Source organism: Aspergillus uvarum, assembly GCF_003184745.1.
Source record: "Aspergillus uvarum CBS 121591 unplaced genomic scaffold BO82scaffold_37, whole genome shotgun sequence".
NCBI lineage: Eukaryota > Fungi > Ascomycota > Eurotiomycetes > Eurotiales > Aspergillaceae > Aspergillus > Aspergillus uvarum.
In genome coordinates, this window is record NW_020291334.1 from 109,712 (window position 1) to 137,435 (window position 27,724).

General features: G+C 52.4%; 9 protein-coding genes across 9 annotated transcripts; 8 read left to right on the forward strand and 1 right to left on the reverse strand.

Moving 5' to 3' along the window:
- The first annotated feature begins 320 nt into the window (after nt 1-320).
- BO82DRAFT_109605 (Beige/BEACH domain protein) lies at nt 321-8,475 on the forward strand. Its single transcript, XM_025629802.1, has 8 exons — nt 321-2,903; nt 2,966-3,327; nt 3,389-7,172; nt 7,238-7,392; nt 7,449-7,754; nt 7,806-8,018; nt 8,070-8,234; nt 8,290-8,475. The coding sequence occupies exons 1-8, from the start codon at nt 422-424 to the stop codon at nt 8,317-8,319; spliced, it is 7,497 nt and encodes a 2,498-aa protein (XP_025490575.1). The 5' UTR covers nt 321-421; the 3' UTR covers nt 8,320-8,475.
- A 1,119-nt stretch (nt 8,476-9,594) lies between these two features.
- BO82DRAFT_338246 (sedoheptulose-7-phosphate:D-glyceraldehyde-3-phosphate transaldolase TAL1) lies at nt 9,595-11,030 on the forward strand (the record flags this gene model as incomplete). The annotated part of the gene is made up of 4 exons (XM_025633425.1): nt 9,595-9,633; nt 9,704-10,018; nt 10,080-10,463; nt 10,535-11,030. 4 exons carry the CDS (start codon nt 9,595-9,597, stop codon nt 10,769-10,771), a joined length of 975 nt encoding a protein of 324 aa, XP_025490576.1. The 3' UTR covers nt 10,772-11,030.
- A 1,300-nt stretch (nt 11,031-12,330) lies between these two features.
- sod1 (superoxide dismutase SOD1) lies at nt 12,331-13,752 on the forward strand. The gene is made up of 4 exons (XM_025632461.1): nt 12,331-12,637; nt 13,037-13,368; nt 13,436-13,532; nt 13,594-13,752. Exons 1-4 carry the CDS (start codon nt 12,625-12,627, stop codon nt 13,614-13,616), a joined length of 465 nt encoding a protein of 154 aa, XP_025490577.1. The 5' UTR covers nt 12,331-12,624; the 3' UTR covers nt 13,617-13,752.
- Nucleotides 13,753-14,308: 556 nt separating this feature from the next.
- BO82DRAFT_355544 (putative transcription factor (Snd1/p100)) lies at nt 14,309-17,548 on the forward strand. Its single transcript, XM_025635477.1, has 2 exons — nt 14,309-14,588; nt 14,808-17,548. The coding sequence occupies exons 1-2, from the start codon at nt 14,451-14,453 to the stop codon at nt 17,319-17,321; spliced, it is 2,652 nt and encodes an 883-aa protein (XP_025490578.1). The 5' UTR covers nt 14,309-14,450; the 3' UTR covers nt 17,322-17,548.
- A 420-nt stretch (nt 17,549-17,968) lies between these two features.
- Nucleotides 17,969-19,486, forward strand: BO82DRAFT_286628 (SEC14 family lipid-binding protein; the record flags this gene model as incomplete). Its single annotated transcript, XM_025631555.1, has 4 exons — nt 17,969-18,228; nt 18,319-18,460; nt 18,536-18,901; nt 18,959-19,486. 4 exons carry the CDS (start codon nt 17,969-17,971, stop codon nt 19,484-19,486), a joined length of 1,296 nt encoding a protein of 431 aa, XP_025490579.1.
- A 731-nt stretch (nt 19,487-20,217) lies between these two features.
- On the forward strand, nt 20,218-23,405 carry BO82DRAFT_355547 (uncharacterized protein). Its single transcript, XM_025635478.1, has 3 exons — nt 20,218-20,818; nt 20,907-23,154; nt 23,239-23,405. The coding sequence occupies exons 1-3, from the start codon at nt 20,265-20,267 to the stop codon at nt 23,281-23,283; spliced, it is 2,847 nt and encodes a 948-aa protein (XP_025490580.1). The 5' UTR covers nt 20,218-20,264; the 3' UTR covers nt 23,284-23,405.
- A 599-nt stretch (nt 23,406-24,004) lies between these two features.
- BO82DRAFT_365952 (uncharacterized protein) lies at nt 24,005-24,912 on the reverse strand (the record flags this gene model as incomplete). Its single annotated transcript, XM_025637022.1, has 3 exons — nt 24,005-24,018; nt 24,118-24,550; nt 24,628-24,912. The coding sequence occupies 3 exons, from the start codon at nt 24,910-24,912 to the stop codon at nt 24,005-24,007; spliced, it is 732 nt and encodes a 243-aa protein (XP_025490581.1).
- Nucleotides 24,913-25,265: 353 nt separating this feature from the next.
- Nucleotides 25,266-26,133, forward strand: BO82DRAFT_365953 (uncharacterized protein; the record flags this gene model as incomplete). Its single annotated transcript, XM_025637023.1, has 4 exons — nt 25,266-25,274; nt 25,474-25,624; nt 25,700-25,889; nt 25,953-26,133. The coding sequence occupies 4 exons, from the start codon at nt 25,266-25,268 to the stop codon at nt 26,131-26,133; spliced, it is 531 nt and encodes a 176-aa protein (XP_025490582.1).
- A 1,070-nt stretch (nt 26,134-27,203) lies between these two features.
- BO82DRAFT_403394 (uncharacterized protein) lies at nt 27,204-27,707 on the forward strand (the record flags this gene model as incomplete). The annotated part of the gene is made up of 2 exons (XM_025639381.1): nt 27,204-27,254; nt 27,372-27,707. 2 exons carry the CDS (start codon nt 27,204-27,206, stop codon nt 27,705-27,707), a joined length of 387 nt encoding a protein of 128 aa, XP_025490583.1.
- Between the last annotated feature and the right edge of the window lie 17 nt (nt 27,708-27,724).

The window sequence follows — 27,724 nt, forward strand, 5'->3', positions numbered from 1 at the left end:
TCCCCGCGCCGCAGATCACTCACAGAACTAAGTACCCGTCTCCTTGCCTCCCAAACACCACCTCTCCAGTGAAACAACAGAGCGCACCCACTCTCGTTCCCAGTCCCTGGTGGATCTCGACAGAACCTCTAACTCCGTTGACTCCTCACGGAACGCACATTCGCTCGCTGTTCTCCTCTCTTCTGCAACCGACCCGTCCTTGCTTCTCTTCCCCTCCATTCCCCCCTCCTTCTCTGGTCATCCTATGACTCGGCAGGTGTGTGTGCGTGTGCAAATTGATCCAGGTCGGCCAACTTAACGAACCCGCTACCACACATACCAATGCAGACCGTCTTCACCATCACACTCAGCGAAGGTTTATGGTGTCTGATGGTCACTAGCCGTCAGATAGGGAGCCGGGGTTAAATTATTCTGCGGCGCAATGAGCCAGACTACTTCCCTTCTCTCACCGTCACCTTCCCCGTCTATCGTACGGCCGGCCGTCGACTTAACCCCAGTCATCGAGGAGCTGAAGACTATCGCCAGCGGGCATGCGATAGATTCCCAGCTAGCACTTTCGGCTACCGAATGTTTGCTCCGTCTCCGCCACACATTCATCGATGACGACCATCCACGAGAGGCTAAAGAGGACTTTCGACACCTGTATGGCTTTCAATGTCTGATCGACCTCCTCCGGAAGATTGCGGGATTATATGACCCAGAACAATTATCGCAAGATCAGCGGAAGTCGCTATTGGCACTCTTCAAGGATACATTGGTGGTGTTAGCAGAAGCATTGAAGGACCATTATGGAAACAAGCGGCACTTTGCGACTCGGATCTCTGGAGGAGGACGAGCAGCCTTGGAGGAAATATTCGCTATTATAGCGAAGAAGGCAGACGGTGTGCGGGGTGACACAGAACAACTTTATAGCGGAATTCTGGCAGCGGCTCTTTGCCAGGAGGCGGTCTCTAGTATCTTCACAACGTTAGAGACAAAATTGCGATCGGCCTCTGAACTACTGCCTGATCAAATTCGGTCAGAAGTGGATCGATGCGTAGGACAGTCTGAAACCGTTGAAGTACCTGAATTGCTCGAACCTTTTATCCGTGTATGGCTGCGTCAGACGTCAGCATCGCCGTCTGACCACAACGTCCAGAAACTTGCTGTTCCTGCAGTTCTGTCTCAGCTGGCCTCTCAGTCCCAGCGGAATATCACCACATTGCACAATGCTGGAGCACTGTCTTTGATTCTCCCTCTACTTTTCAGTGAGGAGCTGTCAGAACCGGAGAGGCTCTCATACCAGGAACTAGGACAGTTATTATGCGCTCAAGGTGTCGGCAAGCTAGACGATGCAGTGTACCTTTATAAAAGGGCACATGACTGTACCAAAGTCTTACAGTTCCTGGTGGATGTTCTCAAACGCTCGAAAGGGCCCCCTTTCATACAGTTTGACTTGTCATTGCACGGCTTTTGCTCGATAGAATTCTCTACCATGGGTCGCTCGTTCCCCCCGGCAACTTCGTCTGGTTACACTTTGTCAGTATGGGCGCGTTTCGACCAATTTGACTCGAACACACACACCACAATATTTGGGGCATTTGACCCCACGCAGACCTGCTTCTTGCTGGCCTATCTTGAAAAGGATACGCGTAACTTCATCCTGCAGACTTCAATCAAGGGAGCACGGCCTAGTGTCCGATTCAAATCCATGGCTTTCGAGCCTAATCGATGGTACCATATCTGTGTGGTTCACAAGAAACCCAGACCGCCATCGTACTCTCGTGCCTCCTTGTTCATCGATGGCGAGTTTGTGGAACAGCTGAAGATAGACTATCCATGCATGCCTGTTGCAAGTTCCCCAAATCGGTCGCCACGGGTCCAGGCATTTCTGGGTACACCTCAGGACCTAGCAATGAGGCTAGGAAGAGGGGTATCTACCTCTCGATGGTCTCTGGCTAGTGCTATTCTCTTCGAAGAAGCTTACAGCGATGATCTGATTGCTGTTTTCTACAATCTTGGGCCCCGTTATTACGGTAACTTCCAGGACTGTCTTGGCTCTTTCCAGACCTACAAAGCCTCGGCCTCCTTGAATCTACGTAACGAGCACCTGCATCCTGGTAAAGAAGAGCAATCAGATATCGTCACCGCTATCCGGAAACGCGCCAGTACCCTCATCCAAGAGACCTCCATCATCATCAACGTGTCTCCGCTGTCTGTCTTGGACGATGATGACAGCAATACCGTTGATGAAACCCGGTTGATCAAGTCATTGTCCAAACAAGCTGCAAGGAATCTGCATCAAATGACAAAAGCAGGTGGGAATGCAGTAGCGGTGAACGGGGCTACTCCTGCTATAAATGATGCATTGACTCAACCCCACGGCGTGGGTGTGCTGACAGGCGATCCTGTTGTTGCAGTACCACACTCTTTGGACGATGCAAGTTGGTGTATTGGCGGCTGCACGGCGATACATCTGAGCCTTCTCCATGCAGCTGGTTCTGCGGAAGCAACCCTTCTGGCGGTTGAGGCTATCTACGAGGCTGTTCAGGACAATTGGCGTAACAGTGAAGCAATGGAGAAAGAAAATGGTTATGGTATACTTGCAGCGCTGCTGCGCGAAAAGCTTGGTGTTACTTCTGGGGGATCCTCAAAGTCATCAAGTGTCTGCTTCAATCAGGAGGAGCGATACGCGTTGGCCCTGGAGCTTCTTCGTCTGACACTGAAATTTGTTGGGTACGACTTTGAGCAAACTAACCGGTCCATGATCACAAATCCTCTTGCATACAGAGTGCTTCTTGTCGACCTGGAGATTTGGAGGTTCGGCGATATTCAATTACTTGAACTTTACTATGCTCAATTCCGTGTCTTCGCCAGCGAAAGCCAGTTTCGTCGTTTTAATGCAAAACGACTTGCTAGAATGCGTGAGCTCTCCTTTTCTTTAATGCCAAAATTATGATAGCACGTCTTTGCTAACGGAATGTAGGTGTCAACAAGAAATTGCTCGAAGCCCTTAAAGGGGAGGATTTTACCCATGAAGCATTGGCCCTTTTCGTTCCTGCCTTTCAATCCCTGATGGAGAGCTCCTTATCGGCAGATCTGCTTCGTTCACTAGCTCTATTCATCACTTATGCGATCCATAAGCCTCGGGAACCCATGAGGCTTCAGAAAAAGAGGAGCATGCGCTTCAACACTGGCGTGCGGCAACAGCAGGTCCTCAATAACAATGTGGCATATGTGCCTAGCCCTACGATCGCCGCAGAAATGCTTCGCATGTACTGTTCTATGCTCTGCAACGCAAATGACCTTAGTCCAATTAGGAAATTTGCTAGGGCTGTGACAAACAAGGTATGTCACTGACGCCTGCTCATCACAAACCAATGGATGGGAATGTCTGACTGTTCTATAGTGGTTGTTGTACCTCTTGTGCGAGGACGACCCTGAGATTGTGGTTTCGGCGCTCAAAATTATCGCTCGCCTCCTTACCACTCATGGAGGTAGTTACTGCAAAAAGTTCACTGATAAGACAGGGGGCTACGTCCTCATGCGCCATTACTTGAGGAGATGGTGGCACATACCTGCCATCTGGTCACTTTGCTTTGCCATATTCTTTGGTCAAGACGTCGGCAAAATGAACATCGATAGATCATTTGACAAAGATGGCTTAACGGAAACGTTTTTATCGAGCACTCCATCACAAATAATGTTCCCTGAAATATTCCCTGTCATCACTGAGTTGATGCAGATCTCAATGGAGCAAACAGCGTCCGCAGACAGCTCTTTGGAACCAAGCACAAAGTCTGGCGAAGGACCTGAGAACGGCTTGACAAACGCGGCCCACCCCTCGGTGTTGGCCCATAAGAGTGCAACCACCACCGCTGAGAAGATACTGCTTCTGAAAACCGTGGTTGAATTTTTTTCGAATCTTCAAGAGAGATCACGGAGTTTTCGTGATTTTACAACACAACCGGAATATGCTCGATGTCTACTATTGGCGCTATTTCCAGTGGTTACTGGTTCAGCCCCGGAAAGCGCAGATGTCGAAATACATCCTCGTGCAAACAGCCTTGGCTTTAGTGATCACAATCTAGTCATGCGTCCACGCTCTAGAGGTGTCAGCGAGTTACGGACAACAACGGTGGAGCAACCAGGGAGCCGCGATGGTCTTGGTAGGTCACTCGGCCGAACATCGTCTTTTATTCTTGTTTCTTCCGACAAGGGGAAGCACATACCGTCTTCTGCACGTATAGCCCACGCGTGCAGCCCGAAGGATATTGAACTGAAAGGCGTTATGGAGCATTCCTTGGTCATCGGTGTGCTCGACTTGATTGTTCCAGTTTTCTTTGCGCAGATCATGGAGAGGAAAGACTTCTCTGGTCTTGGCATATACTCGAAGTCCCCTCCTGGGTCTACGGAGCATCGGGCACACTTTAATTCTTGGGTGATGAGGCATCTTCTTTCTACTTTCAAGAAACATTTCATTTCGAGGCCCGAAGATCTTGCCGAGCCGCGCGTTTTAACAAATATCGGCCGGTTTGTGACACATCTTGGAGAAGCGGTCTTTGAAGGTTGGTTTATTGATGGAGTAATCACGACTATTGAATTCGCAGGGACGATCTTAGAGTACCTCCAAAGGCCCGATGTCTCTCGCATGAAGACCATCAGGCTATGTAGCCAGGCGGTTACGACGATCCGAACGACTGTTTTCCGCCTAGTCATTCTTGGGCTATCGGAAGCCGAAGGCCCTGATGCACTTAGCTTCTTGAACCACCTGTCATACTGGCAAGTTGTGCTCTTGTCTGGCGATGCTCGCTCAGACTATTTGCAATTGCTATGCTATCTACTTTACACCAAGTTAGACGATCAAGACGAAAGAGTACGCCAAGCTGCGGCTGGGCTCTTCAGGATCTTGCTTGTTCAAAAGCCCACTGATATGGCTACCATTCTAAGTCACGCTTCGACCCATCTGCAGAAGCGGCTTGCTGCGGGCTTTGAGATCGTGGTGGGGATGGACGATTCCGAATTTCTGCACTGGTTCGATGACCAGAAGGAGGATCTTCAGTCTGTTTTCTTTGGTGTCATATCAAAGCAATGGGAAGAATTTGCTCAGGAGGAGAACACAAATATTGACAGTAGTTGGCGGACGCGGGTATCCAGACGCCAAGACCGGTTGAAGCAGTGGAAACAAGCGGAAGTTCTCGGCAATGATATTACACGCAAACATGAGGCAACCTTCCCTCATTGGGCTTCGAACATCTCAGCGTCCGAATTTCTGAAGTCTCAACGAGCACTTCAGGATCAGCAAGACGACAGTGCATTCATGTGGTCAGCTTTTTCCAAGCTAACTGTGGATCTACGGCGGTATGGCGGCCTTTTAAGCGAGGATCGGGAGAAGAGATGGCGTCTCGACCAGACGGAAGGACGTAGTCGCATGCGACTCCGCCTGATTCCAGATGACTCAAGTGAGAGGCAGGATTATCAGCCCAAGCGCAAAGCATCAGAGCCGCCAGCTATCAAACTAGACACACAGGTTCAACCGTCTCCTGGCGCCGAGGCACTTGACCTCACTCCCATGGCTACGAACAATGAAGCTGCGGATGGCAATGTTCAAAGCATTGGCCCAGATGGTAGAAGCATGCTGGAAGAAAGCTTTGAGATGATCGACGACCCCAAAGCTGACTTAGAAGACTACGAGGATAAGAACCGCAAGGTTATGCGGAGTTTACATCGCGGGGATCAAGTCGAAGGTGTGTGCAACATGTCCCGGATCATCGGTCTGGAGGCATTTGAGGGCCTTTTGATCCAAGGTAAAGATCATATCTACATTCTAGACAATTTCTTCCAGAGGTCCGACGGTGAAATTGTCAACGTCTGGCAAGCGCCAACGGATGAGCGCGACCCTTATGTCCGCATGATCGCCGGGCGAGAGTCAATGGAACGCAAAGCGCAAGATCACGAAACGCGAAGCTGGAAATGGTCTGATTTAATAAGCGTCTCTAAAAGGAGGTTCCTGTTCCGTGATGTCGCTCTGGAGATCTTCTTCTCAGATGGCACCAGCTACCTTTTGACACTCATCTCGTCGCGAGCCCGGGATAGCCTCTTTAGTCAACTCGCCGCCAAAGCTCCTCAAGTTACCGGTAGTGTCGGTCACGCACGCCCTGAGGATGTTTGGAGATTTGAAACCCTCAGAAGTCAAGAGGATGCACCACAGACACTGGGTTCGAAGTTCGCCAGTGTCTTCGGGCATTCTCCGGTATATCCAGCAACGCGCAAGTGGGCGAAGGGGGAAATTTCCAACTTCCATTACTTGATGCTAATCAACACACTAGCCGGGAGAACGTTCAACGATCTCACGCAGTATCCAGTGTTCCCCTGGGTGCTCGCGGATTACACCAGCGAGGAATTGGACTTAACCAACTCCCTAACATTTCGCGACCTTTCCAAGCCCATGGGTTGTCAGACATCGGAACGCGAGGCGGACTTCAGGGAGCGGTACAAGGCCTTTGCTGAGATGGCCGACGAGAATTCGCCGCCATTCCACTACGGCACTCATTACTCTTCCGCCATGATCGTCAGCTCCTATCTCATCCGACTACAGCCATTCGTCAAGTCGTATCTACTGCTCCAAGGAGGTACATTCGATCATGCTGACCGCTTATTCTATTCCATTGGAAAAGCTTGGGAGTCTGCATCACGCGGTAATATGTCCGATGTGCGAGAGCTCACTCCAGAGTTCTTTTATCTTCCGGAGTTTCTCATCAATTCAAACAAGTTTGAGTTTGGATTTCTCCAGAATATGACAACTGCCATTGACTCGGTTGAATTGCCACCGTGGGCGAAGGGTGACCCCAAAATCTTCATTGCAAAGCATCGAGAAGCTCTCGAAAGCCCCTACGTCACGCAAAATCTACACCATTGGATCGACCTGGTGTTTGGCTGCAAGCAGAAGGGCGAGGCTGCAGTTGAGGCAGTGAATGTCTTTCATCACCTGTCCTATCAAGGTGCTAAAGACATCGATGCCATTGAAGACCCTGTCGAACGACTTGCTACAATCGGGATCATTCATAACTTTGGCCAGACACCCCACCAGATCTTCAGCCGGCCACATCCACAGCGAGAAGATCCAGGACAGAAGACGTCACGGTTAGACCGGTTGGCTGAGTCGCTTACTCAGCTTCCTCTTGCTCTTCTTGGTGAGTCCTCTCTATCGCGTTAGAGGCTTGGTGGGTATCAAATCATGTACTAATAGTAGTGACAGATATCGGCGAGCAGGTCTCTTCATTATCGATGAGGCAAGACCGACTGCTATGCGCGGCTGCTCTACGGTTGAATATCCCTCCCAACTACGACAAATACATGGAATGGGGTTTTTTCGATGGCAGCGTCAGGTTCTACTCTGCCGATCACCGCAAGGTATGGCAACGATGAATATGTTTTTTCGAGCGATATAGCCTCTGACGCGATTGCAGCTTCTTGGCCATTTTGAGCACATCCATGCGGGCCAACTGTCGTGCGCATTGTTCGCCGACTCCAGGACGTTAGTGACGGCGGGAACAGACTGCACCGTCTCGATCTGGACTTTCACCTCGTCGGGCAAAAGCGTCGACCTACAGCCATCCGGATCATTGTTCGGACATCGTTCTCCGGTCACAGTCCTTGCGGTGTCCTGGTCCTTCAGTGCGCTCTTGTCAGCCTCAACTGATGGGCAGATCATGCTATGGGATCTCAATCGGCAGTGTTTTGTACGAGAGCTGTCGGCCAATGGACCTGTTGATGTAAGCTGTCCCGGGATATGTGAGGACTTCTGATGCCTAACATTTGAATAGTGTGCTAAGATCAACGATGTTACCGGCGAGATCATGATATGCCGCGGCGATCGTCTCAGTTTATACAGTCTCAATGGCGCCTTGTTACTCGAACAGGTGGTAGGCGACTCTGCAGACGACCAAGTCATGACTTGCGTCTTCTACGAGGGAGTCAACAATATGTGGCAAGAGCGGGAGCTGCTATTTACGGGGCATAAACGGGGTGTTGTCAATGTGAGTTATTCATTCAAAGTGCCGAGCCCTACAGTCACTAATGCCTTTCAGATCTGGAGCAAAATCGTTCATCATGGACGCTTTGAGTTAGAGCTCATTAGGCAGCTACATCATGTGGACAACCTCCGTGACAATGGCGCCAACATCTTGGCAGGTATCACCAGCATCCTTGCTTTACCGCATGTTGTCTATACCGGTGACGAGGTTGGTAGAGTGGTGAGTACACACGGAATGTGATCCAAAGGTTGATCGCTTGCTAATTGAGGACTAGTATGAATGGAGCTGTGTTCAACGCCGATGATAAGGTTGGGAAAGGGACTCGATACGCATTCGGCCGTTGCTAGAAGACTTGAAGGGGATTTCTAGACGCGATTAAATCTGGGTGATAAGGGTCACAATGCTGATCATTTTCGGATGGCTGAGTTTATGTACGATCGGCCTAGCCTCTGCGATCCACCCAGGCAGTATTCGGCATGCAATCTTTGATTCACACTTTCGTCTCCAGCCCAGTTCTGTTCCACCGGGTATGACAAAGATTGGAGACTCCACTGTATATAGCCAAAAAGATCCCGTGGGGGAGACACGCGGAGAAAAAAGTTGCGGTAGCCACGGATGTGTGGGGGCAGTTGTACTACATCAAGACTAGACAAAGGGGCCCAGGAGTCATTGAAGGGCGGGTATATTGTCCTGAATGGGAAGCATCACCTCCAAAGAATCATTCGAGAACGGTTAAATTCGGTTTTAATGGCGGATCAGGGGGGTCCTGGAACCGGAAACCCATCTGCCTCGTTATTCCGAGTACTCCGTCGTGAGCTGGAACGTAGCGGGCAAAGCCCACGGGAGCGAAGACAAAGACCGCAGAACGAGCCGAAGAGGGGCAACCGAGGGGTAAACGGGAACGGTAGGGGAGTACTGCTGTACGGTGTACCTATGACCATGCAGTAAGCCCGCAGCTGCTGCGGCGGCAGCTCAAACACGCTGGGGAAGAAACCTCCGGTGAAGCAAAAAGGGCCTGGATGGGGTCGTGATTAGCCGGGCGTGAGTGGACCGCCCGGCGCTGTCTTGCCGGCCCAGTGTGCTCCGGTCTGCACCAACCAACAATGCATGAATTGAAGTATGTATGGAGGAGGGTAGGATGTGAGAATGGGAGAGAGATGATACAGGCACTGAGTAGGACTAGTGCCTCTCGTGTTGAGTGGGAGCTATAACGATAGTGGTAGTAACCCGTAGGTGTAGGTGGGATGTACGCATTGTGGATGAAGAGGGGTTGCAGAAGAGAAGAGAAGGAAGGCAGTTAAGTGGAAGGAAATATTAACTGGAACAACAACAGAAACGAGCAGAAAGGCATAGCGTCATCGGGGAGGGAAGCTGTTTTGCCCCACCATTCGCTCATCCAGTTTCCCTTCCCAATTCAACCCCCCCTCCCACTCCCACTTCTCTCTCCGCTGACTTCCCCTACTTATTCTTACCCAATCCCGCCTCTGATCCTTTTCTTCTTCTCTTCAATCTATCGAAAAAGTTCATTTTACTCACTTCTAATCCTCAACTCCCTACCTTTTCACACTCATCTATCACAATGTCTTCTGCTCTCGAACAGCTCAAGGCCACCGGCACCGTATGTGATTCCTTCCCGCCCAACTCCCGCGATTCTGCCAACTAACCATCTTCGTTCATTTGAAAAAAAGGTCGTCGTTTGCGACTCCGGTGACTTCGCCACCATCGGCAAGTACAAGCCCCAGGATGCCACCACCAACCCCTCCCTCATCCTGGCTGCCTCCAAGAAGCCCGAGTACGCCTCCCTGATCGACAAGGCCGTCGAGCAGGGTAAGAAGGAGGGCAAGACCGTCGACGAGCAGGTCGACGCCACCCTCGACAACCTCCTCGTCGAGTTCGGCAAGGAGATTCTCAAGATCATTCCCGGCAAGGTCTCCACTGAGGTCGATGCCCGTTTCTCCTTCGACAAGCAGGCCTCCATTGACAAGGCTCTGCACCTCATCAAGGTACGATTTCTGTCGACGTCGAGAGAGGGACGAGGAAATGTGAGACTAACATTGTGTACAGCTCTATGAGAAGCAGGGTATCTCCAAGGACCGTATCCTGATCAAGATCGCCTCCACCTGGGAGGGTATCAAGGCCGCTGAGGAGCTTCAGTCCAAGCACGGCATCAACTGCAACCTTACCCTCATGTTCTCCGAGGTCCAGGCCATCGCCGCCGCCGAGGCCGGTGCCTACCTCATCTCTCCCTTCGTTGGCCGTATCCTCGACTGGTACAAGGCCGCCCACAAGCGCGACTACACCGCCCAGGAGGACCCCGGTGTCAAGTCCGTCCAGAAGATCTTCAACTACTACAAGAAGTACGGCTACAATACCATTGTCATGGGTGCCTCTTTCCGTAACACCGGTGAGATCACCGAGCTGGCTGGCTGCGACTACTTGACCATCTCCGTAAGTTCCCATCATTCGCCTCGCGCTGCCTCGTCATGTTCGGCCGCAGAAACTAACCACATGGATTACAGCCCAACCTCCTTGAGGACCTCTACAACTCCACCGAGGCCGTCCCCAAGAAGCTCGACGCCACCGATGCCGCCAAGCTCGACATCCCCGAACGCTCTTACATCAAGGACGAGGCTCTCTTCCGCTTCGACTTCAACGAGGAGGCCATGGCCGTCGAGAAGCTCCGTGAGGGTATCTCCAAGTTCGCCGCCGACGCCGTCACCCTCAAGGACATCCTCAAGTCCAAGATCCAGGCATAATGGAATAATTCTGTTTTCCGTTTGTCCTGCGTTCTGGTTTGCTGATCTAAATTGTGTGTGGCAGTATGCATGCGCGCGCATTTTCTTTTCAAAACTTTTCTTTGTGATGACCCATATATTATTCCCACTTGTGTAAAGAAAAATTTGATGATCATGATAATTTGATGAGTTTCGAAACAGTTCAGCTGGATTTGGGCTGGGTAGATACAAAAAATGATGATTGTCATTTAGAGTGAGCGCTTTGGTAAATTGACTGCATCTTGCTCTTCTTATATGTCCTACAGCGTAGAAATACTCGGATCGTGATAGTGAAGAAACTTATAGTGTGCACGAAGGAATCCGCTGGTGGGGTAAATGTCCTGGTACAGTACGAGTCAGTCCGAACTCCAATATGACAGCTGCAGCAAGGGCACAACTTGCATGCAGCATGCCGATGGTGTATGGTGACATGGCCGCTTTAGAACAGAACCATATAGTTACTGCGTAGAGTAACAATTATCACAAAGGGCGCTTCGATGCAACATTGAAGCTGCGTTAATAAATTATATCCGAGGTTCCAATCCCGTGAATTGAATAGGAGATTCAACATGATCGTCCAGGTGTCCGTTGGGGAAGGAAGACCTCCGAGATCGCTGGTTCGAAGTTCCGTCCCACTGTCACGGGTTCCCTTCGGATCCTTTAGTGCTGCTGTGCTGCCGCTTCTGCTTTGCTCGACCGCGGCGGGGCGTGGGCGTCGGAGGTGCGTGTTCCCAGCGGTTCCCGGCTGTTCTACTACGTACTGTATATACCTTATGGATAATTGTCCTAGAGATGATATCGATTGGGAGGGAGTTCTGAAGAGTATATCCTGGGCTTGTTATCTATTTACTCAGGTAGGCCTGACTGGTCTCTTGCAAAGCAACAGCCAAGCTTTGTGTACTAACTTACACAGTACCTGATTCTTTGTTTGGCCATGCAAATATACAATGTGGCGGATTTAGATGCACAGGACAGGCTGATTGGATTTGCCCTGACGGATACCACGGTGCCCTGACCAGAGTCTCTATCATGTACAGTAGAGTTTATCTTCGCGGAGTATGCGGTTTCGTTTGTTTCTCTGTGCTTCCTACTTCTTTCTCGGTAGTTGAGCAGGTGCGTGCTCAATAGCAATGAGTGGGTGCCCCGGAACTGCAACCAAGTACTGTACTGTACATACAAAAGCAGCGGCATGCGCAATCAATCGAGCAGCTCACATGCAAACGAAACAGTCCCAAGTTCAGCGACAGATTTATTCGCGGCGCCAGCTGCCTCGTACCCGACTTGAGTTTCTTGGGGGGTTATCGCATTGTTTCAGTAGGACAGTAGACGACGGGGCTGGAGAGAATCGGCTTGCTGATAGGAGTGCAGCTCGGAGAGCAGGAGATTGAATTTGGCAGATCAAACGGACAGAGCTGAATTGGCTTGTCACTACGGAGTACAGAATGGCAAAGTTAACATAAACACTTCGTGTGATGTGCATCTGGACCCGACCTGCTTATGAATCGGGGGTGAGGATGGAAGACACAAACAAAACGTCATTCCCGAGAACCCCGCCAGGTGGGGTAAAAAGCGACTCAGATTGGAAGCTCGTCGAAACCGAACCCACTGCCGCTGTTGCTCCGTTGCTACTGCTTGGTTGCTGGTGCACCTGGTGCTCCTCCTCGGTGCTTTGCTCATTTTAGCTTACCCCTCGTTCGCTTTCCTCCACTTCTTCCCTCCCTCAATCCCTCTCTCCCTCCCTCTCGCTCTTTCTCCTGTTCCTTCTCCCGTCCATCTCTTGCTTTCCTCACCAGTTTCTGAATCCCCAGATATCAAATTCCCCCACAACCGTCAAAATGGTCAAGGCTGGTAAGTTTGGATACCCTCCTTTCATCTAGTCCTCGTATTATTGGTCTTTCGCCTTTCCATGGGATCCACGATCGGCCAACGGCCCGGGGGAAGGGGGACCTTGAGTGAGCAGATTTGAGCACCTTGCGATCTCTCCTCCTGCGTCACCCGACCTATCACCGATTGAGGACCCTGCTCGATGGACAGACAAGCTCAAGAAGCACTGCCAACTCGAGTCCCTGGAGGCTTTGATTCGTTCTCCCCTGTCGGCTTGACAAAATAACCACCACCTTGTTCCCATTGAACCCTGCTAGCCGGCTGGCTGGTCCTGGCTCAGCTCGGATCGGGTGATCCTGTTTCAGGAAGCCTTCTAGTTAATGAGATCATGGGCTAACTCAAACTTTCCTCCCCTCTCACCAGTCGCTGTTCTCCGTGGAGACTCTAAGATCTCCGGCACTGTCACCTTCGAGCAGGCCGATGAGAACACTCCCACCACCATCTCCTGGAACATCACTGGCCACGACGCCAACGCTGAGCGTGGCTTCCACGTTCACCAGTTCGGTGACAACACCAACGGCTGCACCTCCGCTGGCCCTCACTTCAACCCCTTCGGCAAGACCCACGGTGCTCCCGAGGACTCCGAGCGCCACGTCGGTGACTTGGGTAACTTCAAGACCGATGCTGAGGGTAACGCCGTCGGCTCCAAGCAGGACAAGCTTGTGAAGCTCATCGGTGCTGAGAGCGTCCTGGGCGTACGTTTCCTCGAACCCCCTCTTACTTAGTGGCCATATCGATTAAACTAACACGTTTGCAATGCAGCGGACCCTGGTCGTCCACGCCGGCACTGATGACCTCGGCAAGGGTGGTAACGAGGAGTCCAAGAAGACCGGTAACGCTGGTCCCCGCCCTGCCTGCGGTAAGTTGTCTCTCGAATGGCTCATCGTGGAAATATACTCATGTCTCTGCTTTTTTGATAGGTGTCATTGGTATCGCCGCTTAAGTGCATTTATAATAGTGTTATGTTGTCAATTTAGGTCTGAAAGGCTTAACCAGAATGGAAATAGTCTGCTATTGTCCGATTGATGTCATGAAACAGATTGAAATGCATGAATGACTTGATGCGAGTAATCCAGGCGATTCCCTGTCTTGGTCGACCATGTAGTACTTTTCTTGTAATGTGTCGTAGTGTTACGAGGTGATAGCCAGCGTCAAAGCTCCATCGCTGTCTCGATGCCAATGCCTCTTTTTCAGTGCTAGGTTGAGTACGTTAAATTGTATCCGAGCTAAAGAAAGCCGGTGGTATACAAAATCAAGCTGATTCCTATGCCTTTGTTCAAGGGGTATCTGTCAATCGAACATGGTCTCTGAAAGACACACTTAATGGCGATGTGGTGTCTAGAGTTGCTTTGACGGTGCCAATTGCCAGTATTGTGCACTGCAGTGATTTATTCAATATGCATCAATAACTGTAAAGGTATAATTCATCTTTTAATCAATACACACAGAGTGCTGCATTGTTGAGTGGCTAGAATCCGGTAGGCGGAAGCTCCCCCACAAAGTCAGGTGTTCCGCCTTGACGCGATTGGTCTCGCTCTCCCGCCGGTGCTGTACCTGGCCAGATCAGCAGCATCCGCCGTTGACTCGATACTCTTTGGTCTTCCCGTTCACTCTCCTCTTTCCTTCCGCCTCTCCTGATCTTATTCCCAATAATCCCATCCTTTCTTCCCCTTCTCTTCTTTGATTGCTTTACCTTGGGCCTTGTCAATCTGACTGGGTGAAGTCCTTATACCTTAATTCCTTCTCCTCTTCACCCATTACACCAGCTCTCGCCAGAATGCCTCTGGAAGCTCGTGTGAAATCTGTCCTATCCGGCGACACGGTGGTGCTGTCGCATATCACCAATCCCGGCCAGGAACGCGTCCTGAGTCTGGCATATGTCTCAGCCCCCAGGCTGCGCAGAGAAGGCGATGAGGTATGTCGAATTGACTCAAAATACGGTCCTCAATCGTTGATCGGATGACCTTTCCTCTTCCGCTGGTTGCCCGCATATGTGTCCTTTGCATTGAGGCAGTGAACTCGGTCTCATTTGAGCCTCTACCCTTACCCCGTTGCCACACGTTGTGATATCGAAAATCAATTCCAAAATAAGATGCAGCATCGTTTGCTAATCTGAATTGATGAATTCCTGCAGCCATACGCTTTTCAGTCCCGCGAATTCCTCCGTGAACTGCTCGTCGGCAAAGTAGTGCAATTCCAAGTCCTGTACACCATTCCCACCGGCGCCAAGCGGGACTACGGCACAATCAAACTACCCACCTTCGAGGTCTCTGTGCCGGATATCAGCGTGCAGGAAGGATGGACTCGTGTTCGTGAAGAGGCCGGTAAGCGCAGCGATGAGTCCGAGGAAACCCTCGCCTACCTCGAGCGGCTGCGTGCTTTGGAGGACCACGCCAGGTCAGAAGGCAAGGGAACCTGGGCTGGCTCCGACAAGGGTCACACTGAAACCAGCTATGAGCTGTCAGACGCCAAGTCCCTGGTCGATGAATGGAAGGACAAGCATCTCGAGGGTATTGTCGAGCGAGTTCTGAACGGTGATCGTTTGGTCCTACGCTTGCTGCTATCGCCAGAGGAACATCTGCAGGTCGTCGCTGCCATGGCTGGTGTCCGGGCGCCTGCGGTCAAGCGAGTGACTGCTGACGGCAAGGAGCAGGCAGCCGAGCCGTACGGAGACGAGGCGTTCCAGTTTGTGGAATCCCGTATCCTGCAGCGCAAGGTTCAGGTGTCTCTGCTTGGTGTCACCCCCCAGGGCCAATTGATCGCCAGTGTCCTTCACCCCAACGGAAACGTTGCCAAGTTCTTGCTCGAGGCCGGTTTGGCCCGCTGCCATGACCACCACTCAGCCCTCCTGGGTACCGAGATGGCCGCTTTCCGCCGCGCCGAGAAAGCTGCCAAGGATGCCAGAGTCGGCTTGTTTACCGGTCTCGTCGCATCCAAGGGTCCTGCAGGCGGGGCCGCTGAGGACTACACTGTCACCCGTGTGTTGAATGCCGACACTCTGTTCATCAGGAACAAGGCTGGCCAGGAGAAGAAGATCAGCTTGAGCAGCGTCAGACAGCCAAAGCCTTCCGATCCCAAGCAGGCGCCCTTCGCAGCCGATGCTAAGGAATTCGTTCGCAAGAGGCTCATCGGCAAGCATGTTAAGGTCACCGTCAACGGCAAGAAGCCCGCAACAGAGGGTTACGAGGAGCGAGACGTCGCCACCGTTGTACAAGGAAACACCAACATTGCTCTTGCGCTGGTCGAGGCGGGTTACGCTTCCGTGATCCGTCACCGCCAGGACGACGACGACCGCTCCCCGGAGTACGACAGCCTGATGCTCGCGGAGGCTGAGGCTCAGTCGGAGGGCAAGGGCATGTGGTCGCCCAAGCCACCCAAGGCCAAGCAGTACCAAGATTACTCCGAGAGCCTTCAGAAGGCCAAGATGGAAGTCTCGATCCTTCAAAGGCAGAAGCGGGTGCCGGCCATTGTCGACTTCGTCAAGTCCGGCTCGCGCTTCACTGTGCTTGTGCCTCGCGAGAACGCCAAGCTTACCCTCGTTCTGTCCGGTATCCGTGCTCCCCGCTCTCCTCGTAACCCCAACGAAGCCGGTGAGCCTTTCGGTCAGGAAGCACATGACCTGGCCAACAGACGCTGCTTGCAACGCGACGTTGAGATCGACGTCGAGACCATTGACAAGGTCGGGGGATTCATTGGTACCCTGTATGTGAACAAGGAGAACTTCACCAAGATTCTGCTCGAGGAAGGTTTTGCTACTGTTCACGCTTACTCCGCTGAGCAGTCTGGTCACGCCACCGAATATTTCGCTGCTGAACAGAGGGCTAAGGAGGCTCGCAAGGGACTCTGGCATGACTGGGATCCTAGCAAGGATGTCGAAGAGGAGGAAGAGGCGGTCAACAGCAGCAACGGTGCTGAAGCCGAGGAAGTTCAGCGCCGCAAGGATTACCGCGATGTGATGGTCACTTACGTTGACCCGACCAACGGTCGCCTCAAGATTCAGCAGATTGGCACCGGTACCTCAGCCCTCACCGAGTTGATGAGTGCCTTCCGCTCTTTCCACATCAACAAGGCCAACGATACTCCCCTGTCTGGGCCTCCCAAGGCCGGTGACTTCGTGGCGGCCAAGTTCAGCGAAGATGGGGAATGGTACCGTGCTAAGGTTCGTCGCAACGACCGCGAGAAGCAGCAGGCGGAGGTTTTGTATATCGACTTCGGTAACTCCGAGGTTCTTCCCTGGTCTCGTCTGCGACCCCTGAGCCAGCCTCAGTTCTCTGTTCAAAAGCTTCGCCCTCAGGCTGCTGATGCAGTTCTCTCCCTGGTTCAGCTCCCCGGCGCCGAGGACTACCTGCAGGATACTGTGAGCTTCATCGAGGAGCAGGTTTACAACCGTGAGCTTGTGGCCAACGTGGACTACGTCTCTCCCGAAGGCACCTTGCATGTGACCCTTCTGGACCCTACCGAGTCGAAGAATCTGGACCACAGCATCAACGCGGATATTGTTCGGGAGGGTCTGGCGATGGTCCCGCGGAAGTTGAAGGCTTGGGAGCGCGCTGCCGCTGATACCTTGACTCACCTCCGTGTGATGGAGGATGAAGCCAAGCAGGAGCGACGCGGTATGTGGGAGTACGGTGACCTGACTGAGGACTAAGCTCGTGGAAATTCTCTTTACTTGGATTAACTGTACAAATATTGCGCAGCTGGTGCTTTCTTTTACGTTTGATTCCCAACGGGCGACGAACTGTAAGGTCCTGATCGGGCTGTTTGATTCGCCCCAAAACTATTTTGATGTGACCTACTAGGCTAGTCTAGGATACTCCCTCACTTTTTAACTCTGCTTGAAGGATACCAAAAAGGAGAAATCAAAACTGATGACGTTCTTATTCCATGGGCGATATATTCTCTGCCGTCTGCATAAATTGGACCCTGGGTGCATAGATGACATAACCCGGCAATTATGAGTCTTCCCGGCATCCGAAACTTTGTTTTGTGGCGATGGAGAGACAAATCCGTTGTTCAGCCCAACCGGCCGGTCTTGTTACTCCAATTTGCTCCTTGGTCGGCGACTTAGTTCTTATGTGTTGGGCGATAATTTTCACAGGCGTGTTCTATTGGTCTTCGTATCTCAGTCATTTCTTTGCATGCCGGGTATAAGGCAAGTCCGCGAAGATCCGATCGATCCCCGAGCGCAGCTCTCGTAAAGACGACCGACCCACTCTAGATCCTATAGCCTTGTTTCATTTCAACATTCTTTCTCGATCTTACCAACCATCCCCCCTGACGAAACAAACAATCAAAATGCCTTTCTGGGGAAGCAAATCGACGCCCACCAAGGCGGAGAGCGACGCCAGCTCGAATGACGCAACCGATCCTAAGAACGACCCGGTCGCTGCGGCATCGCAGGCGGCGGGCACGGCCTGGCTCGCGGGCCATCTCCACCACCTGACGGAAGACCAGGAGCAGAAGCTGGAAGAGTTCAAAAAGCTGTGCGAGCAAAATGGATACTATACGCCGGAGCGAGATGGCGAGAAGGCCAGTCACGCCGATGCGACCATGCTGTATGGATTCATCTTCCCTCCCCCCCCTTTACGCACCCTTGCCACAACAACAGACAAGAAAGACACTGACACTGGGACCTCGGTCTAAAGGCGTTTCCTTCGCGCGCGCAAGTTCGACATCGATGGCGCTTGGGGACAGTTTAAGGATACCGAGGATTGGCGCCGCGAGAACGCCATTGAGTCGTTGTATGAGAACATCGAGGTGGATGCATATGAAGCTGCTCGACGGATGGTTCGTTATCTACCCGATGGTAGAAAATAGGTTGAAGATGAACATGGTCGCTGACGGTGGTTTGCTCCACCATAGTATCCTCAATGGACCGGCCGTCGTGACCGTCGCGGTATCCCTGTCTATGTGTTCGAGATCCAACATTTGAACAACAAGAACATGGCCGCGTACAAATCTACCCTGTCCACTGAGACACAACAGTCGTCGAAGGTTCCCGAGCGGTTACTGCGTCTCTTCGCTCTTTACGAGAATCTCCTTCGCTTCGTCATGCCCTTGTGCTCACAGCTGTCTCGCCCTAACCCGGAGACGCCCATCACTTCGTCCAACAACATCGTCGATGTCAGCGGAGTGGGATTGAAGCAATTCTGGGATCTCAAGGGTCACATGCAAGATGCCAGTGTGTTGGCGACCGCTCATTATCCTGAGACTCTGGACCGGATCTTCGTGAGTTGTTCTCCGCATAGCATGTGGAAAGGCGTTGCTAATATGAAGTTACTGTAGATCATCGGCGCCCCTTCTTTCTTCCCCACTGTCTGGGGCTGGATCAAGCGCTGGTTTGATCCGGTTACCACGTCCAAGATCTTCATCCTCTCGGCCGCAGAGGTGAAGCCGACGCTGACGAATTTCATGGATCCCTCCAGCATTCCCAAGCAATATGGTGGCGACTTGGACTGGAAGTGGGGTGACGTGCCCAACCTCGACGAAGAAGCCCGTCAGGTCGTCGGTGCCCTCGAAGCTCCAGCCGCTGAGGGCGAAACCAAGCCCAGCTTCATCAAAGGCCCCGTCTTGTTCAACGACGACACTATCGAGATTCTCGGCAAAGTCAACGGCGAGAGTCGGAAATCCACCCTCCCTGCGGGTACCGTCGCCCAGCAAGGCGAGTCCGCGGCTGCCCCGGTTGAAAAGGCTGCCGCGCAAGAGACTCCTGACGCAGCCCCTGAGGACGAGAAGGTGGCTGCCGTGCAAGAAGACGCCGCCGCCGCCCTCAAGTCAGAGGCGGAGACGGCCACGAACACCGTTGCCGCTTGATTTTATCTCATTTGAACCATTTCTCTCGTTCTCACTATAATATCCTTCTTTCTTAGCCAATTTTTCTTCGCTTCATCAAGACATTCATCAAGACACTAATGAAACGCACCATATGAGGCGTCATCCAGATCGACTTGGATAATTTCATAGAAGATTTCTGCGCTGCATTTCATGGAACGGGCTTACTTGAAGACATGGTCCGTACAATTTGAATTCATCAAACGGATGTATGATTGATCAGAGCCTGGTCTGACTTGACTCAGGCCGATGGCTCCGTCTACACCTGGCACTTCTCTGTTTCTTTATCACTTCCCATACTCTAGCGGCTGGGGTCTATGCCTGGTATATATTCGAAGCTTGAACTTCGGTATAACATTTTTGTTTGAGATGCTTTGAGAACTACAATATAGACATTTGTTCTCATCTGGGGTTTTCTCGGGTTCGGCAATTCGGTTCCTGTCATTAGGCATCACTTCGGAATCTTTACCAGATACTTACTGATCCAGAGTAATAATACAATGCTTGAACAAAATAAGAGGTAGAATCATCAATACTCAAAACCCATCAGTAGGTGTCATATTCCAATTGAGCAGTAGCCGGCAATGTATGGGGACCGCCAGAGCGAGGGCTAGACTAGCCGCAAAGGTCAGTCGGCCATCACCGCCCGCAGCTCGTCCTTCCCCGGATAGCGTCACCCACCTGCTATTTATTACTGTAGAACAACAACAACAGCCGCTTGAAACCCCTCAATGACCGCCCGAGAGTCACGGTCATAACCATGTGGCTACAGGCGACGCTCCTCTTGCTCGCCTCGTGCGTTCCCTCCATCTCGGCCATCTATGTCGATGAGGTCGGCCATATCGATTACCACCACGCGCTTCTCGGCCTTCCCACCTCCCAATCGACCTTCTTCCTCAAACCCTCCGCCTCGTCCAATGCCTCCCTCCTCTATACCCTCTCTGAGGACTCTCTCCTCGGCGTCGTGAATCCCAAAGATGGATCTCTGGTCTGGAGACAGAACCTCTCGCAACCCGCCCTCCCCGCCGACCAGGGCGGCGTTTCCGGTCTCCTACGAGCCTCCGAAGGAACGAACGCTGTGGTCGGTGCGCTGGGGGACTATGTCTCCGCATGGACTGCTCTCGATGGAAAATTGATCTGGGAAAAGTGGTTTGCAGATGAGAAGATCGCGGATCTCGAGCTTCTGGAGCTTGAAGATGCCAGTGCCGTGCCGTCAGCTAAAGACACTGTGGCGCTATTCAGTGGAAAGGCAGGTGTCGTTCGGAGACTCGATGGTAATTCAGGCCAGGTCAAGTGGGAATACAAGGATGAAAGGTTCGATTTCAAACCCTGCGCTCCCTCTACTACCAAAATACCGGGTGGTTAGTGTTGCTGTTGCTAACTGCTAGAGCTCGCATGATAGTGGAGACATCCCGTTGCAGCTGTCGTCCTCATCCACGGAAGTTTTCTACATCGCCCTGCAAGCATCGGTGCGGAAGGGCTATCGGATCCGCGTGGTTTCGCTGGATCCCTTGACTGGCCTTCCTACCCAGCAGCAGATCCTGAGCTCGGAAAACGAGGTGTCCAGTCCCAAGTCCGTTGTCTTCGTCGGCGCGAACACGGCCGCGCCTGTGATTGTGTGGTCTGACGCTGCGCACAAGACGCTGAAGGTCAACATCATTGGCACTAAGCAGGTATCCTCCTTCGATATTGAGAATACAAGCGGCGAGAGCATCCGGTCGATTACCGTCCACACCCCGAAGAAGCTGGAGTCGCTGCCCCATTACCTGGTGCACTACGAGACGGACTCGACCACTTGGGCGGAGGTATACCACGTTGACCTGAGGACTTCTGCCATTTCCAGGGCGTATGAGCTGCCCCGGTTGCAGGGATGGTCTGTCTTCTCCACGAGCAACAAGGATGCCAACGTCTACTTCACGCGCATCACGCAGTCGGAGACTACCGTCGTTTCTTCTGTCTCGCATGGCATCCTGGGAAGATGGCCTCACCAGTCTCCCCCGCTGGAGGAGGCGGTGCACGCCGTCTCTGAAGTTGTGACCAAGGGTGACTCGGTTGCTGTTCGGTCCGCAGCTGCTCTCGTCTCCGGGAACTGGCAGTTGATCCGCGGCGGTCAGGTCGAGTGGACGAGGTACGAGGCCTTGACGGGCGCCTTGGCCGCTTCGTGGGTTGAGACGGATGGCTCCGAGGACTTGGTCCATCAGCTCGAAGTCGAAGGCCATGAGAGCGTCTACAAGGCTTACATCCACCGCGTCAAGCGCCATGCCCGAGACCTTCAACATCTCCCTGAGTGGCTCAAGGACCTCCCGAAGCGCATTGTGACCAGCATTCTCACTGACGAGGTCTCCAATCTTGACAGCTTTGGAATCTCTAAGCCTGTCATCGTTGCCACGAAGAACGGTCGGGTTTATGCGTTGGATGCCGGGAACCACGGTGCCGTGTCTTGGGCTGTCAAGGCTGCTGAGAAGGACTCATGGGATGTGAAGGCCATCGTGGCTCAACCAGGATCCGCCACTATCTACGCCAATGATGGTAGCTCTGTCACCCTCGATGTCACGTCTGGCGCGATCCTCGCTCGTACCTCAGGCACCACTACCAAGGTCCGCGCCGTTGCCGTCATTGACGATGGCTCCGCTCCAGTCACTATTGGCATTCGTGAGGATGGCACCCCGTTGGAATCCCTTGATCTCCCTGGGTTCTTTGTCACCCAGAGTAACGACGGCCGGGTGCTGGGATGGGCCGCCAGGGACAACAAGACCCCGGTCTGGCAGTTCCTCCCTCCCCATGGAGAGAAGATCGTCTATGCCACTGCACGGCCCGCTCACGACCCTGTGGCGTCGATCGGTAAGGTTCTGGGTAACCGCTCTGTTCTCTACAAGTACCTGAACCCCAACCTCGCTCTCATCACCACCGTCGGCGAGAACACGGCGACGTTCTACCTCCTCGATGCTGTCTCTGGCCGCGTGCTGCACACTTCTGTCCAGAAGGGTGTGGACACTACGCAACCGATTGCCTCCACCATCTCCGAGAACTGGTTCGCGTACTCATTCTACGCGGACGTCATCTCCCCCTCCACTTCCAAGGGCTACCAGCTCGTGATTTCGGAACTCTATGAGGCGCCAGTCGCCAACGACCGCGGCCCCCTCGACGCCGCCGCCAACTACTCCAGCCTTGCCTCCCTCCCCTCTCCACACATCATCTCCCAATCCTTCGTCATCCCCGAGCCCATCTCGCACATGACCGTGACTCAAACCCGCCAGGGTATCACCACCCGCAACCTCCTCTGCACCCTGCCCCTCTCGAACGCAATCATCGGCATCCCTCGCCCCGTCCTCGACCCCCGCCGCCCGGTCGACCGCGACCCCACTTCCACCGAGGCCGAAGAGGGCCTATTTAAGTACAGCCCCTTCCTCGAGTTCGAAGGGCGGTGGTACCTGACCCACTCGCGCAACGTCGCGGGGATCAAGAAGGTGCTGTCCAGCCCGACGCTGCTCGAGAGCACGAGCTTGATCTTCGCCTTCGGCGGGGACATCTTTGCCACTCGCGCGACGCCGAGTCAGGCGTTCGACGTGCTGGGCAAGGGATTCTCCAAGCTGCAGTTGGTTCTCACCATCCTGGCCTTGAGTGCCGGTGTGACGATACTGGCGCCTATGGTATGTGTTCTCCCTCCCTTACGTGCTCTGCTATAGGGTACTGGTCATGTTCTTGGCCAAGCTAACTCTTCTTTTTTTGTGTAGGTCCGCCGGAAACAAATCAACATGATCTGGAAGGCGTCGTCGTAGAGTGCGGGGCTCACTGCGGGAGCTTGGCCTGGTGTGGATTGAATCGTTCGATTTTGTGAGTAGTATAGTTGGAGTGACGATGAGATAAATATATATGATTAATTCAATTTATGATTGAGAACGGAGTTAGTGCTTTTGGCTGCGTAGTGTTGCTGTTGGTAGTAATTCTGTCAAGATGGTGGATTCTGCTGTGCGTTTGGCTATATACTTCGCGTTGATCCATCTTGTGCGTTGCAACGACAATCAAGATGCTAGAGACAGCTGGTTGTTTACAGGTAACTCCTCTTACGCTGCAACTGATGCTTGGCCATGTCACATTACGAGGGTCATAGGGTTGCGAGACAGCTATTTAAAGGTTCAAAGCGTTGACATGCATGAATTATAACTATGACCTATGAGAACCGTTCCGCTAAGAATACTAATAACAGAAAGAAGTAACCTACACTCAACACCTGTTGATTCCAGCCACCCAAGAAAGAGAAATACTGATACGAATAGTAGTTCCTCTACCTCGACCAGGCCCCAGGGACTCGCTTCCCGGCGCCCAATCTCTCCCCCCCGCCCCCAAACGATCCGTCAATATCTCCGTGCCCCTTTTTGGCGGATTAATTACTTCCACTGGACGAGCTAGAACTGGAACTAGGACTCGAGCTCGACGAACTCGACGAACTCGACTCCGAGCAGCTTCTGTGCCGCCCACTGCGACGGTGCTTCTTCGCCTTCATCCTCTTGCGTCTAGGGAATTGCATAGAAGTGTTAGTGTGTGCGTGTGTGTGTGTTTCCCGAGGGACGGGGTCCAGAATCGATGGGGCTACAATCAGACCTACATCTTACTCGCGAACTTCATCCCCGCCGCCCCAGCCAATGCCCCTCCCGCCGTGCCGAGAAACCCGCCTCCGAACTTGCGGCCCAAGATCCCACCGGCTGCTGCGCCTGTCACGGTACTTGCTATTCCTTTCTCGGTTGTTTGGTCTGGACCTGGGCCTGCAGCTGCGGGGTTTGAAGGGGCAGGTGAAGGTGGTGGCGGGGAACCCCCCTGCGGAGCGTAATACGAAGCGCTTTCGCCTTGTATCATCTGGGGTTGCGGGGGATAGGTATACGTATACGGTGCGTTGTTGGTGCTGCTGTCTCGATACTCTGTGTACCGTGTAGCGGGCTCGGAGTATGCGGTGACTTGACCTCCGGTCATTGTGAGAGGGATATTTGCTCGATGGATGTATGGGGAGTTGGTGGGGTGAGAGGGGTTGGATTGTGGGGCGTAGTTATACTATTGATAGCGGTGGATTGGGGGTTTAGTATCTGATGGGCTTTGCTTCGGTGTGTTATGGGGTCTTGTTTACTTACAGCGGCCTGCTGCTGTGGGTATCCTGGCTGAGGCTGCTGGTCAGGCTGACTCTGTCCAGGGGGATGATATCCCGCCTGGTTTGGCGGGTCGTAGATGCTGGGTTGCTGGCTGTAGTAATTGCTTTGGGGTTGGGCGTAGCGATTGCTGTTGTTGGGGGAGGACATAATGATGGTGCTGGTTCTGGGTCCGGTGGTTGGGAGTTGGATGGAGTGTTTGTTCCCTGGGCGGGGGATGGGCTTGTGATGTTGGTAGTAACTGTTGTAGTGGATCTTTAGGTGGTCCATCGGGATGGTAGTATGGCTACTTGTCGGGCATTAGATTGAGAGAGATGGTGGAAGGTGGGAGGATGGGTTGCGGTTACCCTTGTTTGGCTGAGCACAGCTTCTTCTACATGCAAACTGCTCATTATAGAGCGTTGTCCGGATGAAGAGGCCACCACTACTTGAACTTCTGTGCGAGGGGTATGGGCATATATGTCGAGAGTGGCTGTATTCATGCACACAGAGGGGGGTTTCAAGTACAAGTTGATGAGCCGTTCTCGATGCTCCAGGCTTAGCTTCCTGCTAGATGGTGGACCATTTTGCCTCTAGTAGCTTGTGCAAATGTACAGAGACACTCTCCACTGCGAAGAGTCAATATGCTAGCTGTAAGCCAGGTAATTTGGAGTAAATATTGGGAATGTTGACGTAGAGCTCGACACAATGACGGATATGAGAACACCGTTCATGATTGAGGAAGAAAAAGGTTATCTATGAAGTAGATCTTGAAGTAGTAGCCATGTCTTTTGAAATGGGTGTTAAACAGACAGTCAATGCGAGTCAATTTGCATCTTATGTACTAGGTAGCTAAAGCCAACCCAGCCAACATCTGCCTTTTCTTCCTCTTCCTCCTCCTCTTCTTCGTCTATCACTTCATTCCTTATCCACCTCCCTATCATGATGCTAATTGCGATCACCGTCACAACCATCATCGTCTTTTTCACCGTCACCTTCCTTGGTAAGCATCGCTCTTCCTGTATTGTGTGAAACACATAAACTAACCACTTTTTCTAGTGAGTACCACCCCCCTCAGCCTGTCCCTCGATCCTACGCCTTGCCTCTACACAGCGCGCCTCAACCAGATATACCCTGGGAGACCTCACATACAACCTACCTAACACTCAACCTAGACCAAGAACTTCAGAACCGCCCCCGCCGAGTCTAACACCCTTAGCCCTCTATCCCAAGATGCCAACCCGCCGTGACCCCTTCATCATGCTTCAGTAAGTGCTCTATCTGAAAGGTGTAGCTCGATCAGCCGTGATAGCTACTGATGAGGCACGCAGGCTCCTCGAAGCCAAGGCAAGCCTGGAGGCCTTGCTGATGGAACTTGAAGCCGAGTGGATGCGGGGACATCACAGCAAAACCTGTCTTAATCGAAGAGACATCCTCAACAATCTCCTGGTGATCATTAGTCGTGAGATAGACGTGCGGCAGAAAGTGCCCCCTGGACTTCCCAAGCTCTAGTTCGGTGTTTACTTGGAGATCATGGCGTTTATCGGGGGTGATGGGGCCAGTTCTTCTGTTGCTGGGGTTGTTGGCTGTTGTGGATGTTTTGTATGTTGACTGAGCCCGTGACTTCTTTATGTTCCAATGTTTATCTAGAAATGGAATGCATTGCTACCTGAGTGTATTTGACTGAGTGGTCTTGGTTAACGTACAGATATTGTGTTTGGATCTTCAGGTTATCTACTTGTTGATTCGGTGTCATGTGTATATCCTGCGGTTGGCTGTCAAACAATCTCTTCAAATGTTTGATAAGTCCTTAGACTGTATTCATTTCATTAAACCTGATATTATTGCAAGTGAGCGGTAGTGGTATCCGCAAGGCAGTGAAGAAAGCACGCGGAGACATTTCAGCATAAGCATGATCAGGCACTTGTTGTCACTGAGACTGGGAATAAAGAAGATCATCGTATAAATAGACCACTGCCTAAAAGTGAATGACTTGAAGTGTTTATCAAGCGGCACATTGCGAAGGACAAGATTGCCTACAGCCATAAATCCAGCTGGACCTTATTTTGCACTCCTCGAGTCTCTCAACCCCATCCTCACCTCTTCATCCTCATCTCTCCATTCTCACCTCGCATAGTCATAAACATCCCAAGCTCCAGTAAGTCTTCCTCCCGGTGCACTCGATAGGAAAATGACTAAACCTCGAATTCCGTGCCCCCCAGACAGCGTAGGCACCTCGCTTCTCCCATCTAGTCAAGCACGCCGACCTAGCCACCTCGAACCTCTGAACCTCAACCAGCCAAACCCATTCTCCAATCCTAGACTACACATACTGACAGACTCCCAAAAAGAAGGACACCAAGCCCTCTGTACTCCGCCCTTCACCGGCAAGGTTCAGAGACCATCTTCGCGGAACTCAATCCCCAATCAGCCTCTTTTTATCATATCAATACCTACTCCAGCTCGACTTTGACACCTGCAATCCGGCCTTTCAGGCATAAGAACAAGGTAGCAAACACACAGATGGTGGTTGAAATCCTTTGCTCGGTGCTTACATCATCTATCAGAACCTAACTGCAGCCATGCCTCCACACCCGGCCACGGAGTTGATCAGAGCCGTCGAGGGCCTTGAGGTGAGAGCCAGAATCCCTTCTACCGCACGCAGAGCGACTCATGATAATACCAAGAACGCTCCAGGTCCATTACAAGGCAGGGAGTCACGTTGAGCCGATACTGATGAAGAGACTCAGTTGCGCGAAAACCTTCTCGATCATGACTACGAAGTGCCAGACGAAGAGTTCGAGAAGCAGATTTCGGAAATGAAGGAGACGCGCAACTTCACCCCGGACCAGAAGCTGCGCCTCACCAAGCTGCTTATCGAGCTTGAAAACGAGAAAGAGAAGCTGAAGTTAGTCCAAGCCGAGACCGCGGCGGCGGACGCGGCTCTCGATGCGGCGAAGGCGGCTCTCAAGGCTGTAAGTGCGGCATGTCGGGAAACAGAGGCCCACTACCATGCCTGTGCGGAAGCACTACGGCAAGCGCAAAGCAGGGCGAATGATTCGTCGCAGGTGCACCGTGCTGTGTAGGCTGGTTGTGTGTTGTG